Genomic DNA, 17,715 nt, shown 5'->3' on the forward strand with positions numbered 1-17,715 from the left:
AAAATCCGACCAATCAGGTTGTGAATGTATCCCTATGCCTTTAAGGTTCAGTATCTTTTGGTTTGGTGATAAAATTGCCAATCTGAACGCTAATCGGACCAGGACTAAATGTTTTTTTCTTTTTTGGTTCGGAACAAATGAACCGAACGAACCGAACTACAAGTGTGAACGCACCCTAAATCAGCCTTTAGACGTTTGTTGTTGGTATCTGCCCAACTAACCTCCAAGCAGTGTATTTGAAATACTACTGAGTCCCCCTTTAAATCTGGAAATTTATTGAAAACAACCAAAACTAGGAAAGCTACATTTAAAATTTTAGCCTCACAAAAGTCCTGACTGGCAGTAGGTGTAAAAAAAAAAAAAAAAAACACGTCAAAATTTCAAAGAGAAAATAACATCCACAATTGGTTTTCAAAAAAAGTTTTTTTTTTTTTTACTTTTAAAATGTCAATAAAAAAAAAAAAAAATCTATAAACATTTGTGTAAAATGTAACAAAACCAACAAGAAAAAAAATTGTGATCAACAGAGATCACAGTATTTCATTTTAAACTAGGATTAAAGGATGGATTAATGAGCAGCATTGATGAACAGAGAATCCCAAAACCCTGAAGATTTGAGGTTCATGCAATGAGATGGGCAGTAGAAAGAACAATCAAGGTCCAAGTACAACATGTTCAATCATTTTTTCATGCAGTTCCTCTTTGATCCATCCATATTTCCAAAGTGTTTTACTGATGTTTTGCAAAAGGTTTTAACATTTGTATTGCTCTTTTAAATGAACAGTTTTCTTTGCCACACAGATTTGTGATCCACATATAATGTGTTCATACACAGAAACACATCCACACATGTATGCAGGCATACACATGCACAAAAGCGCTTATGTAGATCGCATATGTAGAACATCACATACATGTGTGACCGCACAAACTGCCATAAAACAGTGCAACAGACAAACACAGAATGAAGAGTGACAAAAAATTCTCAATCATACTTATAGGCAGCAACAGTCCATGAAGTCAGATTTTATATACATATTTGAACTAGTATTTCATATATTTTTAAGAATAAAAGGCTAGATGATCTCACTTTAAGTATAAAAAATTTCATTTTTTTTGTTTTCATACATTAAAAAAAGTCAACAAACAAAATGTAAAAAAAATAATGTAAATGATTACTAAAAAGTCTCTGTAAAATTATCATTAGTAAAAAGTAAGATCTGACATCTAGGTATTGTGTTATTTCATACAGTTAGAGAATACTGTGGTATATGTTATTATTACGTTTCACTCCTCACTAAAAGCCAGAGTCAGGTGTTCCCTCTCACAATACTTGATCCTTTGATCCGTGGTCCTCCATCTCAACATCCATGTCACTGTCCTGTCTCCGGAATACCCGCACAATAATATAGATGATGAGGATGAGGAGAACGATGCCAATGGATCCACCCACAGCTATAGCCAGAATTCCAATTTCAGAGAATGAAACTATAAGAAGAAAAGAAGAAAACTCATTCCTTAAATTGTAAATTTTAATGTTGTTATTATTATTACCAGTACTGCTATCTTTTTTTAATTCATTCATTATTCCAATCACTGCTTTTTTGTAAATACTGATGCTTTGGCAAAATTGTATTCCAATAATGAACATTGAAACTGAAACTAAAAATAAGGAGGATGAGAAAATCTCTTCAAATAGCGAGTGTGGGAAACTTTATCAGAGGATGGCCAGCAAACTGAATACCACTCACTATTGTTACTCTTATACGCTTGTTGTCTGTATGATAACACTCTCAGAGAAGTCTATCTGCTATTCTAGCCCGGTTGATTAGATACTTCCGTCCTTCAGCTGCTGGGATCAAAGAAAGAACACAACATCCTGCTTATATAACCTTCACCTCCACTGCTATATGGTTTTGGAAGGGTGAGTAAATGATTTTTTAAGCTCATTTTTCAAACAAGTCTCACAGCAACTACTCTCACCTTTTTGAACAACTCTGAGGCTGATCTCGCCTGCAAAGCCCTGGATGTCGGGTGGATTGCGGACTTGGCAGCTGTAGGTACCATTAAAGCTGAACTGCACATCCTGCAGTGTGATGGATGCGTCACCTTTCATTACATCACCAGACCATACAGCATGATCCTTAAACAGGCCTTTTGGTGGGGGATATGCACTTCCCTGGTAGTGAAAAATCTAAGAGAGAAATGTTGAAAGTTAAATAAGAAGGAAGGTGTATGGCCCACTGAAATCAGGTAAGGACCTGGGTACCAAAGTGAAGAGAGGAATAAATGACAAGGGGCAGAAGTAAAAAAGGGGGCTTTTGAAAAGAACAAGGACTGAAGAGTCCTGTACACAGCCTTATTTCACCCAATAATGAAAAAAGATTTTCAGATATATTAACCCTATAAAGCCTACTGTATCACAATCGATATGCAAAATTTTAAAAAAGGCCTCTAAATTATTAAGATGATCAAAACATTGCTGAAAAACCTGTTGCACCTCAAAAATTTTCCCTCACAAAACTAGAGCTTGTCATAAAACTAAGCATTCAAATATCATCTTACTAAGACATATTGTTGGGAGATATAGAGTGACAAATTATATTTATATACAATTTATGCAAGTAGTCTGTTACACTATAAAAATCTAATTGATTTCCATTAGAAGCTATCAGACTTTAATCTTTCCTTTTGGCCATATAAATATCAGCAAATGCATCAATGTTTTTGCAAATAAAATTGAGGTATTTTTTTCCACCTCAGGTGTGAGCTCCATATTCTTCTGTATTATACTTTATGAGCAATAAATGCCTGATGTATCACATATTATACAACAAAACTTTTTTTTAGATTTTGTGTGAAGGCTCAAACTATTGCATTTTTTTAAATCATAAAATAAAAAAAGCTGACTATAATTTAATATGTCAAGCATTAAAGGGTTAGTTCACCCAAAAATGAAAATTCTGTCTTTTATTACTTACCCTCATGCTGTTCCACACCCGTAAGACCTTTGTTAATGTTCGGAACACAAATGAAGAATATTTTTGGAGCACCAAAAAAAACAAAATAACGACTTATTTAGTGATGGCCGATTTCAAAACACTGCTTCATGAAGCATCGGAGCACAAATGAATCAGTGTATCGAATCTGCAGTTCGGAGCGCCAAAGTCACAAGATTTCAGCCGTTGGCAGTTTGACACATGATCCGAATCATGATTCGATACACTGATTCATTTATACTCCGAATCTTCCTGAAGCAGTGTTTTGAAATCGGCCATCACTATATAAGTCGTTATTTGTTTGTTTTTTTTGGCACACCAAAAATATTCTTGTCGCTTTATAATATTAATACTGAACCACTGTACTCACATGAACTGATTTAAATATGTTTTTAGTAACTTTATGGATCTTGAGAGAGGAAATGTCATTGCTCCCTATGGAGGCCTCACGGAGCCATCAGATTTCAACTAAAATATCTTAATTTGTGTTCCGAAGATTAACAAAGGTTTTACGGGTGTGGAACGGCATGAGTGTAAGTAATAAATGACAGAATTTTCGTTTTTGGGTGAACTAACCCTTTAAAGGGTTCACTTTAAAGATTAACTTCACACTCAATCAGTCTCACCGATTCTGCTGCTGTCTTTCCTAGTGGCTGAAAGCTCCAGGATACAGAGACTCTTTCTTCGGAAAGTGGATGGGTAGATTTAAATGTACATTTGAGACGTACATTTGTCCCATTGACTGCCTCCATCTCTGAAGATGTAATCACCTCCATTCCCTCCACCCGATATACACCTGGTACCCATGGATTAACATGATTTTAAGAGAAGTATATAACTGTCACTAACACACAAATAGCTAATTCCAACAACATTTACATTCTTACACTAAACTTGCCATTAAAATGTACATTCACTGTCACCTTCAACCAAAGAGAAAGCTGTAATGTTATTTCATAGATAGACAGATATTCAATGAGTGCACGTAGCAGACACATTCATGTCATAACTCTCTTATCAGAACAATCCCTAATTAGAATAGTACATAATCAGATTAACCATGTTATTTACACAAATATGCACACAATTGCATATTTATAAAAAATGAGTCAGTTCAATCTAATGATAAACTTTTCAAAAAGCTGATCTTCAGTCTTTCCAGCTAACAATATTCACCATCTAAACTATTTATACAGTATGTTGGCAATGATGAATCAGCATCTACAGTATCATTCAGTCACATGGGATATATTCTGCTCTAACTACCCTGATCTATTGATAAAGCATTAAGGTAAAGCTTTCCCTGCTCCTGCTGTGATCAGGGTGTTTAACTCTGCTTAAGCTGAGACTGCAGTCATTCCAACCATTAAATCCAATCACTAGGTCACCCTGTATTCACTGCAGTTGTACATATAGTAGGCTATATGTAAATACATTTCACCATATAGAATAGTATATTTTGTGTTTTCTATTGCATTTTAGATTTCATTCTTATTAAAAAACTGCATTTCTTCCAGTCGTTGAACTATATCGTTAATCTTACTCCACCTGCTGTCCACTTCAAGCTGCTGTAATGCCTGCATTAACTCCCTAAGGATCAATCTAATCTCGTATAATCTTATTTTATCATCGACAGCACAGTGTAAATCTGGTAAGCTTGTGATAAGTGCCGCAGAAACACTAAAAATTAGTCGTTGTTAAACCATATACCTGCCTGTTAAAGATCCAACTGGTTTAGGTAACTCTGAGACTGCCTAAAGTAGGCTATAAATTTACCACAGTAGTTTCAAATTGACAAAAGAAGCAGGCAGAGAGTCTAACACCACAAATAATAACTTGTTAAATATTAAATCACACCAAGTTAATCAAACATATTATATTTAGTCCCAAAACTAAAGGTGGATCCAGGAAGTAAGAAACTCACCTGACAAGACCAGAGCGCACAGCGCACAAAACAGGTAAATCCAGATTCGGCTCATAAGAACAGTTGTAGAGAAGCTACCAGAGCTCCTATATTTGATAGTAATGTACTGTTAACTATATATCTAAAACAGCTTGTATACACTCAATATATAAGTATTGGTTGAACTTCGGAACTCCTGAGCACAGCGGCCATGTTAAACCGCTCACTGGACTGTTTGCACTTAAAATCCGTGAGTGAAAAGAGGAGGAGTTTTCTCATTTAAAAGGTGTCAACAAAACCTGTGAGACAGTCAGTGCACACAGTTTCTCATAAGTACAGTAACTTGCCCTCTTTTTTGTAGGCACTGCATGTCATTGCATGTCGAAACACAGTTTTGTTTTCTACTGGTATTTGGATTTTCGTTTCAGTTGTCTTTCTCTTGCGCTATGACAAATGTTACATACAGTTGTAGGTCATGTGCAATTACTTAATCGAGAATTTAACAAGATATTTCGTCTTTACCCTACTTGTGATACTCCTGAAAAATGTGCAGTCACAGAAAGTATACTAAAATCAGGTGTCACATTAAGCCTAGTGTATCGACTCTGCTGCCATCTTGTGCAATATTGAGTGCAGTGCAGCTTCAGCCTTCTCGTTCAAGTGACGCCATTATTACAATTATAGGCTACTTCAATTATTTAGGCACATACAAGGCTTTTCATCGTGTAATTTTGAATAATATAAATAGATAAGGCATTTTCTCGTGCAAAGAAAGTTTTACCATTTTTAAAATTTTATTTGCAATAACATCCACACAATCATAACAAATACTAAATTAATTCTGTTAACTCCTTTACATGGCAGAGTAAGGCCTTAATCACACTAGACAAATATATTCAAAATGTGAAAATAAACCTACTCGACTCTCTCTCAATGCTTCATACAAACCTGCGGCTACAAGTTTGTGTTCTTTGTGTGATGTCAAGAGTTCAATATGTCTAGTCAAATGTTTTGCACTATGCAAATTTATATTTAAAGGGATAGTTCACCCAAAAATGAAAATTTGATGTTTATCTGCTTACCACCAGGGCCTCCAAGATGTAGGTGACTTTTTTTCTTCAGTCGAACGCAAATTATGATTTTTAACTGCAACCGCTGCCGTCTGTCAGTCAAATAATAGGAGTGATTGGGAACTTGAACAATAAGAGTCGAAAAAACTTCCATAGACAAATCCAAATTAAACCCTGTGGCTCGTGACGACACATTGATGTCCTAAGACATGAAACGATCGGTTTGTGTGAGAAACCAAACAGTATTTATATAATTTTTTACCTCTAATACACCACTATGTCCAACTCCGTTCAGCGTCCGGTTAGCGAGGTCTGATCGCGCTCTGACAACGGAAGTGATGTCTCGCGCTCATTGAAGTATATGGGCGAGACATCACTTCCGTCATCAGAATGCGTTTTTTGACCTCACTAACCGGAAGCTGAACGGAGTTGGACATAGTGGTGTATTAGAGGTAAAAAATGATATAAATACTGTTTGGTTTCTCACACAAACCGATTGTTTCGTGTCTTAGGACATCAATGTGTCGTCACGAGCCGCAGGGTTTAATTTGGATTTGTCTAAGCAAGTTTATTTACTGTTAGAGTAGAAGTTCCCATCCACTGCTATTATTTGACTGACAGATGGCAGCGGTTGTGTTTGGTGCAGATGTTTTTTATTTATATGGTCACAAAATAAAATTAAATTCTCAGCTTGTAATGTAAATCAATGAGGTTTTTATAACACACTGCTTACATAAAATGTATAAAATATCAGTTATAATAGTAGCGTTATAAAGTAACACACACAAGTAAATGTATACATTTAATCAGTTACTCTGTTTATAAAATTTGATTTATCAAAGCCTTTTTGTTTATTTGCACATTACAATGGCAATTGAGTTTGTTAAAAAGCTAAAATGCTACTTTAAAAATAAAACTTACAACATGCACTTAAAAGAACAACATTAAATTAAAATTCTTTTTTAGAATGAAATTAGGCTACATTAATAAGTTAATCAATACAATTGTATCCATTTTAGCACTGAATTCTAGCAAAACACAGACATGACAGTGTGATAAAGATATTTTGAATTTACACCGTCCCTTGTTTTACTATACAAACCAACACTGTCCTTAATTTTCCTGAAGTTGGCAACCCTACTCTTGCTTTTGTGATATTATAACGGATATTTCAGTCACATATCTCGCCTATATTTTGCCTTCATGAGGCGGGACAGCGTTGAATGGGAAGTGTGTGACGATGGCTGTAGGCGGAAGTGAGGCTTCCAGAAAGTGCGAGGGCGGTTGCGCAGGGAAGTGGGAAGGCGGTTGGTTGGATGCTATTCGGTTTACATAACCCAAACATTTACTGTGATTTCTTTAAAAGACCACGCGCTATATACCCACATAATTAAAACATTAAACATATTATTGTGTGGACTAAGCCAGTTAAGGTTGCATTGTTTTCAAAGGTAGAGCTGGAAAAAAGCATAGTCGAGGTGCGCGGCTGCAGAAACATTCGTCTGCATCTTCCCCGGACAGTCAGTCAGTCGATTGCGGTGCTGCTGTACGTGATTGAGGGAGCCCTGCCCTGCTGCACACGCCCGCAGCTCACTCACTGCAGACGGGATTTGCAAACACTGTAGCCAGGTTAGTCAAGAGGAGGCGTGCATAGAGACGGGCGTGTGTGTGTGTGCGTGCGTGATGCACCCGGGAATGTGTTTTCCTTTTTTCCCGGCTGTTGATTCATTCTTCCTCGTTATACCATTAGCTAAACATTACTTGAATCATCCCTGTCAGTAGCAGTCATTAAAGCACATATGCGAAGCGTTAATCTTTACCGCACACCCTCTGCTGTGTGTTGGCTTCATCCGGGTCCATCATCATCCTTCTCATCATCCTCAGAACTAAAAGCAAAACACGCGCTCTTTGTGCGGCGTTACTAGCGTTTTGATGCGCGAAACTACTCTTTCAATCTCTGTATTTTGCTCGGAGTGAATATTATTGACAGCTGTATTTTACAGTTACGAAATTTGGACTCAGTCAACGATTGCCATTCATTTCCATTACGTCAGCACGGCAGCTCATTAGTATTGTTGTTTTGTACCACCTGTGTTTGTGTTGTAGAGAATGAGCGCTGAGGAGAATCCCGCCGCTGAACCTGCGCCCGTGATCGACGTGCAGGGAGACGGACGCTGGATGTCACAGGTGTGCTCAATTGTGAAAGATTGTAGCGATTGTGCATACTTGTAACATCTGAGCTGTGCAGAATCATTTCCTCTTTCAAAACACCTCAGTCTGATTTAAGGATTTGTGTAACATGCTTGGATTTGTTCTGTGTTGTTGTAGCACAACCGGTTTGTGCAGGAGTGCAAGGATGCGGAGCCCGATGTTCTGTTTGTGGGGGACTCAATGGTGCAGCTTATGCAACAGTATGAGGTGATTGTGAACTCGTTAATTCAGTCAAACCATAAAAAGGAGAACTATTTGGTTACTATTAAGAAGACACTTTTTCTATCCAAATACAAATCAGAATAGCAGAAGCAATGAATCCAAGAAATACTATTACTGCTCGCATACTAATCTTTTTCACATTTTGAAGATATTTGTCTAGTGTTATTAAGGCCTTACTCTGCTATGTAAAAGAGTTAACAGAATTAATTTAGTATTTGTTATGATTGAGTGGATGTTATTTCAAATACAGTTTAAAAAGTAGTGCAGTGCTAGAGAACAGGGGCCATATTCACAAAACATCTTAAGGCTAAAAGTAGCTCCTAACTTGACGATTTAGGAGAAACTCCCACATCAATAATGGGCGTGTCAGTCCTAATTTTAGGAGTCCTAAATTTTTGCTAAGAGTATTTCACAAAGTATTTTAGCGCTAAAACTAAGCTCCTAATTCTGTGAAACGTTAGGAGTAGTCAAGAGGACTCCTAAATCACTAAGACCAAATCACAAACAGTCCTAATCCACCCAAATACACTGTACACCATTGAGGGAATAGCAATAGAGCCTTGGGTGCTGAACCTTTTCTTCATAAATGCAATACATTTTGATTTATAGATTTGAATCTACGATGAGACGCCAAAAATAAATCTTTAATAAATAAATAAATATTGTCTGATTACCTGTGGCAATGGTTTTCATGAGTTCACACTTACAAATGATTGAATAGATAAAAAATCGATATATAATAAGCGTATTTGGTGTGCTGTCCAAGGGGATCGAGGGCTCCGAGCTTGAAATTTAGCCCAAACCCAAAGTTCTCCCAGCTGAGAGTGAGGAGCGGGGTTCGACAGAAAACTGTCGAAGTAACTATAGGCGAGTCGGCTCTCATCTGTGTATCTAGAGCTGATTAGATAGACCATTTGAATGTGTTTTTCCCAAACTTTGTTTATAAAACATAATTTGTCGTTTGAATTCTGCATTCTGTTGAGATGCAGACATCCAAGAGGCGGTCCACAATTAACTGTATACTAGTTTAATTAGTGACACTTAGCCTACATTTTAAAACCTTTATGGCAACAATATGGCAACATTTTTATTAAAAAATATTTTTTTGAATAGGGCAACATTTGTATTTTAAAACCTTTATTTTAATGTGGAAACATGACACCTCATTCTACAATATTTATATGATTAAATTGCTGACTCCTCCATCAGCCAATCACTGTGTGTTTACTCCATAGCAACAAGGTCAACCCCGCCCTTACTCTTAGCTTAAGACTTCTATTCCTTAGTAAAAGTTTGTCTCAGCAGCTTTGTGAATGGGTTTTAAGAGAAAACTCTTAGCTAAGAACTTTTACTGCTATTTAGGAGAACTCTTAGTGGTAAGATAAAATGTTTTGTGAATACGGCCCCAGAAGTGTGTGCAAAATGTTGAAGTGAACTAAACATGTAAAACTGGTATTAAGTAATTAAAAATATTAAACTGGTTTGCAAGCTGAAATATAATAACTTTTTATATTTATATTATGAACTTAAATATTAATATAAACTAGTGTGTTTTTTTATAAATATTTGTAAGCACTATATGAAATCTTACATGTTTTTATAGCCAGTCATAGAAATTCAAGTATAATTTAAATTTTTAATTGTATATATTTCATTCTGATTGGACTTTCATTCTTGACATTCAGTGGTCAGATGTTTTTGGATAATGACTGTTGCAACGCTGTGTAATTGAACAACAGTCATGTGGGAAACCTACAATGGGCTCCACAAATATTGTAAGTATGAGCAAAACTGTGAATTTGTTTTTGACATTTCTCCTCTTTGTCTTTAATTCAGAATATTCACAAAAATCTTGAACTACACAAAATATAAAGTTGAAAATAATTTTTTTTTACTATGTAAAACGTAATTTGACTTTAATTAAAGGTTAGATTTTTGTGAATATTTTGAACGAAAGACTAAGAGGATAAATGGCAAAAACAATCAGATGGCAAAACAAAATGGCAAGACAAAATTTTTACAAACAGTTTTGCTCAATTACCAAGAGTACCAATATTTGTGGAGCCCACTGTATGCATGCATGTATGTTACATACGGTAACTACAGTAGTCTTTGAGCTGCTAAGAAAATTATTTAAACTTGTATGTCATGTTCGTTTTTTTATTGGTTTTTATATGTGCAATAGTATTGTATTACAATACTATACTAAAAGGGATAGTATTGGGGATAGACACTTAAAGGGATAGTTCACCCAAAAATAAACATTTTGTCATTACTTACTCACCCTCAAGTAGTTCCAAATCTGTATGTGTGTGTTTCTTCTGTTGAACACAAAAGAAGATATTTTAAAGAATGTTGGTAATCAGACAGTTGATGTATCTCATTGACTTCCATAGTAGGAAAAAAAAATACTATGGAAGTCAATGAGAGACATCAACTGTCTGATTACCAACATTTTTTTTAAATAGAAGAAACGGAAGAAAGAAACTCATACAGATTTGGAACCACTTGACAGTGAGGAAATGATGACAACATTTTCATTTTGGGGTGAACTATCCATTTAAAGGGATGCTTGCACACTTTATTGTACACCTGATATGTTTTGTGTCTGTTGCAGGTTATTGTATGGTATTAATTAATAATAATAAGCATTTAAAGGTTTTTAAGTAAATGTTCATATTTTGGTTTACCTTTGTTACATTTGGTTTGCAATCGTTGCTGGTCTCAGGTGTGGAGGGAACTCTTCTCACCTCTCCATGCTCTGAACTTTGGGATTGGTGGAGACACAACCTCTAATGTGCTGTGGAGACTACAGAATGGAGAACTGGAGAACATCAGACCCAAGGTGAGGAAGAGTTTGGTTTGTTGGAAATAATTTTAACAATATTTACCATAAAAGCGAAATGTGCGTTCACCAATTTCAACTGTGTCCACAGGTGGTGGTTTTATGGGTAGGAACCAATAATCATGAGCACACTGCTGATCAAGTTGCAGGAGGAATACTGGCCATTGCACAATTACTTCTGTCTCGCCTCACCAAGTCCAAAATTATTGTATTGGTGAGTTACCTAATCACTGTCTACAGTGGTGTGAAAAAGTGCTTGCCCTCTTCCTGATTTTTTTTTTTTTTTTTGCATGTTTGTCACACTTTAATGTTTCAGATCATCAAACAAATTTAAATATGAATCAAAGATAACACAAGTAAACACAACATGCAGTTTTTAAATGAAGGGAACACAAAATCCAAACCCACATGGCCCTGTGTGAAAAAGTGCTTAGAACATCATCCCAACAGTAAAATATGGTGGTGGTAGTGTGATGGTCTGGGGCTGTTTTGCTGCTTCAGGACCTGGATCTGTGATAAATGGAACCATGAATTCTGCTGTCTACCAAAAAAATCCTGAAGGATAATGTCCGGCCATCTGTTCGTGACTTCAAGCTGAAGCGAACTTGGGTTCTGCAGCAGGACAATGATTCAAAACACACCAGCAAGTCAACCTCTGAATGGCTGAAGAAAAACAAAATGAAGACTTTGGAGTGGCCTAGTCAAAGTCCTGACCTCAGTCCCATTGAGAAGCTGTGGCATGACCTTAAAAAGGCGGTTCATGCTCAAACCGTCCAATGTGGCTGATTTACAACAATTCTGCAAAGATGAGTGTGCGAAAATTCCTCCACAGTGCTGTAACAGACTCAATGCAAGTTATCACAAACACTTGATTGCAGTTGTTGCTGCTGAGGGTGGCTCAACCAGTTATTAGGTTTAGGGGGCAAGCACTTTTTCACACAGGGCCATGTCAGTTTGGATTTTGTTTTCCCTTCATAATAAAAACCTTCATTTAAAACTGCATGTTGTGTTTACCTGTGTTATCTTTGTCACATTAAAGTGTGACAAACATGCAAAAAAAAAAAAAGCACTTTTTCACACCACTGTATATATGAGATTTGTAGTGTTGTAATTAATGTGCATACAGAGTATCAACTCTCAGAAGTTCAGTCTCATTTCATTTGTCAAAGCTGATCAGTCATTATTCCTGTCATTCAGGGCCTGTTGCCAAGGGGAGAGTTTCCTAACCCGCTGAGAGAGAAAAATGCATCGGTGAACAATTTACTCCGTGCCTCTCTTCCTCGACTCGGCCCAGTTCAGTTACTTGATGTGGGAGGTAGTTTTGTCCACTCAGATGGGACTATTTCCTCTCGAGACATGTTCGACTTCCTTCATCTGACCGCTAGTGCGTACAGGACCATATCGACGTCTCTTCATGACCTGCTGCTTCAACTGTTGGAGGAAACGCCTCAGGAAAGGCGGGCCTCACTGGTTTAAGAATGGCACCACATTGGTCAATCACTGGAGAGGCAGGGTTAAGAAATGTTGGATATTGAAAATGTACTAAAAATACTTAATTTAACAAAACATTGAAAAGAACAGTGCAAAAAGAACAGCAAACAAGGGGGTGTAAGACAGTGGCCAATTTTATATAAAGTATAAACTGTGTATTTGTATCTAAGATGCATAATAGACAACAGTAAGAGAATGAAGAATATATAAGAAATATTTGTGACAAATAGATTTTCTTAGGGAATGTTGCTTTGCTGTGGGACCAGAATCTCTTCAAAATCCCATTGTCACAGTCTGAACAACCTTTAATAGTAGCACTTACTCTGCCAGCTTCTCCGTGCCTTCATACATGCACTCGGTCACGCTCACTGCGGTGTTACGATGATTCAGTTCACACAAGAGAAATCATGCCTTTGAAATATCTGCTTATGTCTTATTCCCATTCCCAAGGTTTTTTTGTTGGCACAGAAGCATCTGAAAATTCCTCTTTCTCATTTGCCCTTTCATATTCCCAATAACACAAATATGATATATTACATTAAGAATGGAGTGGTCAAACCAAATCGTTCCTTGTGTGTGTGTGTTTGTGAGACTGCTCCTTGTCTTAAGCGTCTAATGCACAACCATAAGGTTTTCAGTGTTAATTTTTTTATTTTTAATTTCCGTTACACCCATGTTTTTGTGTATGTGTCCAAGAGATCTGTAAAATATTATGTGAAGGGTTGAGTATGAGTAAGTATGGGCAAGAAGAAGTGATAATTTGTGTGTGTGTACTGTGTATATATATATATATATATATATAAATATTATCTGTTAGTATTAATGTACTCTGTGCAAGTGCTTATGTAGCTGGTGCTGGTGTATGTGATTGATTTTGTGTTTGAGTGTAAGAGATCTATAAGTATTTGTATGGTCCGCAAAGCGAGCACTATTACTGCGGCACAGCTGCCACATGCTTCAGATGCAAGGATTCCAATAAATTAGCAGGAATCTAAGCTCGTGTGTACACTTTCTTTCATGTGCCGTCTATATGTCATGCTTGTTTCTTTCTTTTTACAGCATTTGTACACAATGCTAGCATAATTCTTTCAAACTAATCCTATTAATCTGCATTTAACCCAAGCTCTAATTCAGATTAACTATTCAATGATCGAGCTTTCTCAAATAAAAGAATGTTAGATCATAGCGCATTGTATAACAAGAAAAGACACTGGAGGACCATGTCTCATGCTGGAGGCAAATACAGTTCGATACCATTCATGATAGTTAATTATGTACTTCGAATCTGCTCCAGTATATGCAAAAAATAGACATTCAACCTGTAGAGGGAGACATAACGCACCAACCTGTGAAAATAACCTACTGCAGAATCATGTAATAATGTTCATAATATTTTGCTCTCATCCAAATAAGGATAAATAAAATAATAAATGTAAAGTCTGCAAAATGAGAAAAAAATGGGTTAATGAGATGTAACTCTGGAAATCAGTTCACAAGTTTCTACAGAGCAATGACATGCTCTGCTTGAAATATATCTATATAGGGGTTCTGATATGGATTCATACAAGTTGCATGAACTGACAGACACAGTGATAAGATACTGCTGATGATGACACAAGCTCAGATGGAGCTCTCTTCTGATGATACAGACTTCAGCTATTCAGATAACCCCGTCCTCTGCATGTTAGCATATAGTGTTCAGAACCTACTTTTTGACCCTTTTTGCTTGCCCATATACAGATGAGGTGGTAAAGTCTGTTTCAAAGTACAAAAAAAAAAAAAAAAAAAGTCAAATTGAGTTGATCATAAAGAGAGGGCATCAAAGATGTACACTTGTGTATTTTGGCCATTTTTCTTTTTTTAAATAAAATGAAATAAAAATTTGGTTTTAAATTATCAGTATAATATTAAAGGTTTATATATATATATATATATATATATATATATATATATATATATATATATATATATATATATATATATATATATATATATATTTATTTATTTATTTATTATATGAATAATTTCTTATTTAAAATGTCGAGCACTTAAATTTTGTAGTGAAGGAAGAGTAGTCAAGGTTTTAGGACATATATCCAATAAAATCAATTTTAGTGAACAATGTTTTACACATCATTTCATTTCTGTAATTAAATCAGCATTATGGTTCATTTATTAATACTAAACTGAAATGTTTTTGGTTTTCAGTCAAAATCCCACTTATAATAAGCTAATCATGGTAATTTTACTCAAGAATGTGAACAGTTGAGTAAATCAAGGGGACAAAGATAACTGATTGATCAATGACCCCTGCCTGCTGATGTCTTTGTTTGGTTGGCAGTTGATAAAATTTGATTTGTAGCAGAAGGAGGTGGAGATCAAGGTTTGCTACACGTTGCCAAATCTGTTATGACACTGACATGTAATCACATGAATTCACTGAGTACAAAAACAAACTGCTTAATCACAAACTAATACATGCCTGATTGCTCTGTAACTAGCTACAAAGCATCAAAAATAATCAAAAAATGTTGCTATAACTTTCTGTAATTGCAGAATTTTATCACTTTAATTGGCATTAGTAAATTCAGAGTTTCCAGCCCCAATGCTGAAGTGTATTAGGGGAAAAAAATTAAATATTTGTCCTCAGAATCATTGTTTAGATGCAATTAAACATCTGCATTTTGATTCACAGTGGTTTATCAAATGTAACTAAAATCAATAACTGAAAAATGACTTAAAAGATTTTATCTGACAGAAATACTATCATGGAATATTTTACATGTAATTTGTGTTTTGTGAGACTGACAGTGCATTGACAAGTCTACAGATATCTTAAAGGCATTATTGCACCTACCCTTTGAACCGCTGATGTGTAAGAGGACAGGGTTCCAACTCCACATGCACTGTTCCTGCCCTATATAAGACCTTTGCCTCTGCTGTCCGTCCTCGAACATTCAGAGCAGCACCACTCAGGTAAGAGCTCAAACCAGCAGGAGAAGAGGATTGGATCAAGACAATTCAGAACGTAGAGGGCAGGAGTAAAGATAGAAACAAAGAGAACATAGATATAAGCATAGACACAGTTAAACACAATATTTCAATGTTGCTCTTCTACATTATATATATATATATATTGTATAGACCATGTTCAAAAGTCCTTTGATGGTATAATAGCTGTATTCTTTTTCAGGGCTCAACCATGAAATTTGTGGCTCTTGCACTGACTCTCCTCTTGGCTGTGGGTAAGTAACATGCCTTGCTTCACATTTCACTTTGTCATCTAATTTTTCTTTAGTATTTTACCTTTACTCAAAGTTCAACCACTTAAAAATTTGATGATTTTGTAAATGCTTCGGTTTTTACAGCAACAATTTGACAATGTATACGTTTTTTCACATAAATTAAAGAGCTTGAAATAGTCTTTGGTTTTTGAAGCTTTTTTTGTATGTCTCCTTAGGTTCCCAGGCCCGTTTCCTGCAGGCTGATGCTCCCTCCCAGCTGGAGCACTACAAGTCAGCAGCCTTGGTGTACCTGACCCAGGTCAAGGAGCAGGCTCAGAAGGCTCTTGACAATTTGGATGGAACCGACTATGAGCAATACAAGTAAGGCACACCTGATCGTGATGACCTCTACTTTTCATGTCTCTCACTCTTTTGTCCTTTGCTCTTTCATGTCTTAATCTTCTGTTCATGTTTTTTTTACTTCTCCCAAATGCCTTTTTGTCCCTTCTCAGTTCAATCATTCTTGAAATACATTATCGTGTCTTCTGTATCTCATCATTTCAAATCAAGACTTTATAAAATAAAGAATGTTTTCCAAGCAGCTTGACACACTCAGAAAAATAAGAGATAATGTTGTAAAATTCATTCATTATAAAACCAATTTAATTTCAGCTGTAAGGTTCAATTTCAATTCAAGGATTTCAATTCAGTTCAATAACTGTGTAAATGCTGCAAAGCTCATCCATTATGAAACAAGTTAAATTCAGCCACAGACAGTTCTAGAAAGATGGCAGTGGCAAGAACCCAACGAATCAAAGCTTCATCAGGTGACAGTAGAAGAAACCAGGTTTAGTCAGGAGGCCAGTTCTCCGCAGGCCTTAATAAATGAGCACAGTGAGATCTACGATTCCAGGCTTTCTCCTCCAGCTTTAACTGAAGCGGTTTGTGTTTGAGTTTTCTAAATTTATGTTCCGTTTTCTTCAGGGTGCAACTTTCAGAGAGCCTGACTAAGCTTCAGGAATATGCTCAGTCCACCTCCGAGACTCTGACCCCCTACGCCGAGAACTTCTCCAACCAGTTCCTTGACAACACCAAGCAGCTGCGCGAGCGCGTCATGACCGACATTGAAGACATCCGTTCCAAGCTGGAGCCCCACCGTGCTGAGCTGCACCAGGTGCTGCAGAAGCACTTTGACGAGTACCGTGAGAAGCTGGAGCCCCTCTACCAGGAGTACGCCACCCTGAACCGTGAAAATGCCGAGCAGATGCGTGCCAAGCTGCAGCCGCTGTTGGATGAAATGAAGCAGATGTTTGACAGCAACGTTGAGGAGACCAAGTCCAAGCTCGGGCCCATGATCGAGGTTGTGCGCACTAAGCTGACCGAGCGTCTGGAGGAGCTGAGGACCATGGCCGCCCCCTATGCTGAGGAATACAAGGAACAGCTGGTGAAGGCTGTCGAGGACGCCAAGGAGAAGATCACCCCACACACCCAGGACCTCCAGGCCCGCATGGAGCCCTACATGGAGAATGTGAAGGCCACGTTTGCACAGGTGTATGACACCATCTCCAAGGCCATCCAGGCATAAAAATGCACAAGGACTTTGCACATTCTGATCCTCAGACAACAGCAAAGAACAGATTTTCTTGTGTTTGGTGATGTAAGGATTGTAGGTGCAAGGGTTGTGTGATGAATGTTTATTATGTTCAAGTTAAAACAATGCAAACAAATAAAATGCATAAAAATTATTTCT

General features: G+C 36.8%; 3 protein-coding genes across 4 annotated transcripts; 2 read left to right on the forward strand and 1 right to left on the reverse strand.

Annotated features, from left to right (window-relative positions):
- Window positions 1–272: 272 nt before the first annotated feature.
- mpzl2b (myelin protein zero-like 2b) lies at window positions 273–5,136 on the reverse strand. Its single transcript, XM_067407341.1, has 4 exons — window positions 4,924–5,136; window positions 3,626–3,795; window positions 1,984–2,194; window positions 273–1,488 (listed from the first exon to the last, which is right to left on the reverse strand). Exons 1-4 carry the CDS (start codon window positions 4,976–4,978, stop codon window positions 1,325–1,327), a joined length of 600 nt encoding a protein of 199 aa, XP_067263442.1. The 5' UTR covers window positions 4,979–5,136; the 3' UTR covers window positions 273–1,324.
- A 2,153-nt stretch (window positions 5,137–7,289) lies between these two features.
- Window positions 7,290–13,701, forward strand: pafah1b2 (platelet-activating factor acetylhydrolase 1b, catalytic subunit 2). Of its 2 annotated transcripts, XM_067407518.1 has the most exons (6): window positions 7,290–7,601; window positions 8,079–8,159; window positions 8,301–8,390; window positions 11,134–11,250; window positions 11,342–11,464; window positions 12,448–13,701. In XM_067407518.1, exons 2-6 carry the CDS (start codon window positions 8,082–8,084, stop codon window positions 12,724–12,726), a joined length of 687 nt encoding a protein of 228 aa, XP_067263619.1. In that variant the 5' UTR covers window positions 7,290–7,601; window positions 8,079–8,081; the 3' UTR covers window positions 12,727–13,701. The 2 variants fall into 2 exon arrangements, with proteins under 2 accessions (XP_067263619.1, XP_067263620.1); XM_067407519.1 differs by lacking the exon at window positions 7,290–7,601 and having other exon boundaries at window positions 7,840–8,159.
- Window positions 13,702–15,643: 1,942 nt separating this feature from the next.
- Window positions 15,644–17,710, forward strand: apoa1a (apolipoprotein A-Ia). The gene is made up of 4 exons (XM_067406812.1): window positions 15,644–15,717; window positions 15,935–15,986; window positions 16,202–16,346; window positions 16,950–17,710. Exons 2-4 carry the CDS (start codon window positions 15,944–15,946, stop codon window positions 17,548–17,550), a joined length of 789 nt encoding a protein of 262 aa, XP_067262913.1. The 5' UTR covers window positions 15,644–15,717; window positions 15,935–15,943; the 3' UTR covers window positions 17,551–17,710.
- Window positions 17,711–17,715: the final 5 nt, after the last annotated feature.

Source organism: Chanodichthys erythropterus, chromosome 13 (assembly GCF_024489055.1).
Source record: "Chanodichthys erythropterus isolate Z2021 chromosome 13, ASM2448905v1, whole genome shotgun sequence".
Taxonomy (NCBI): Eukaryota; Metazoa; Chordata; class Actinopteri; order Cypriniformes; family Xenocyprididae; genus Chanodichthys; species Chanodichthys erythropterus.

Bases quoted from the DNA above. Each gene is read 5' to 3' on its own strand.
- pafah1b2 (XM_067407518.1), top strand. From the start codon at position 8,082: ATGAGCGCTGAGGAGAATCCCGCCGCTGAACCTGCGCCCGTGATCGAC. The intron at 8,391-11,133 runs GTGATTGTGAAC...TGCTGGTCTCAG, and splicing joins AGCTTATGCAACAGTATGAG to GTGTGGAGGGAACTCTTCTC. The intron at 11,251-11,341 runs GTGAGGAAGAGT...CTGTGTCCACAG, and splicing joins TGGAGAACATCAGACCCAAG to GTGGTGGTTTTATGGGTAGG.
- apoa1a (XM_067406812.1), top strand. From the start codon at position 15,944: ATGAAATTTGTGGCTCTTGCACTGACTCTCCTCTTGGCTGTGG. The intron at 15,987-16,201 runs GTAAGTAACATG...ATGTCTCCTTAG, and splicing joins GACTCTCCTCTTGGCTGTGG to GTTCCCAGGCCCGTTTCCTG. The intron at 16,347-16,949 runs GTAAGGCACACC...CGTTTTCTTCAG, and splicing joins ACCGACTATGAGCAATACAA to GGTGCAACTTTCAGAGAGCC.
- mpzl2b (XM_067407341.1), bottom strand. From the start codon at position 4,978: ATGAGCCGAATCTGGATTTACCTGTTTTGTGCGCTGTGCGCTCTGGTC. The intron at 3,796-4,923 runs GTGAGTTTCTTA...CATGGGTACCAG, and splicing joins GTGCGCTCTGGTCTTGTCAG to GTGTATATCGGGTGGAGGGA. The intron at 2,195-3,625 runs GTGAGACTGATT...TTTCTCTCTTAG, and splicing joins GAAAGACAGCAGCAGAATCG to ATTTTTCACTACCAGGGAAG.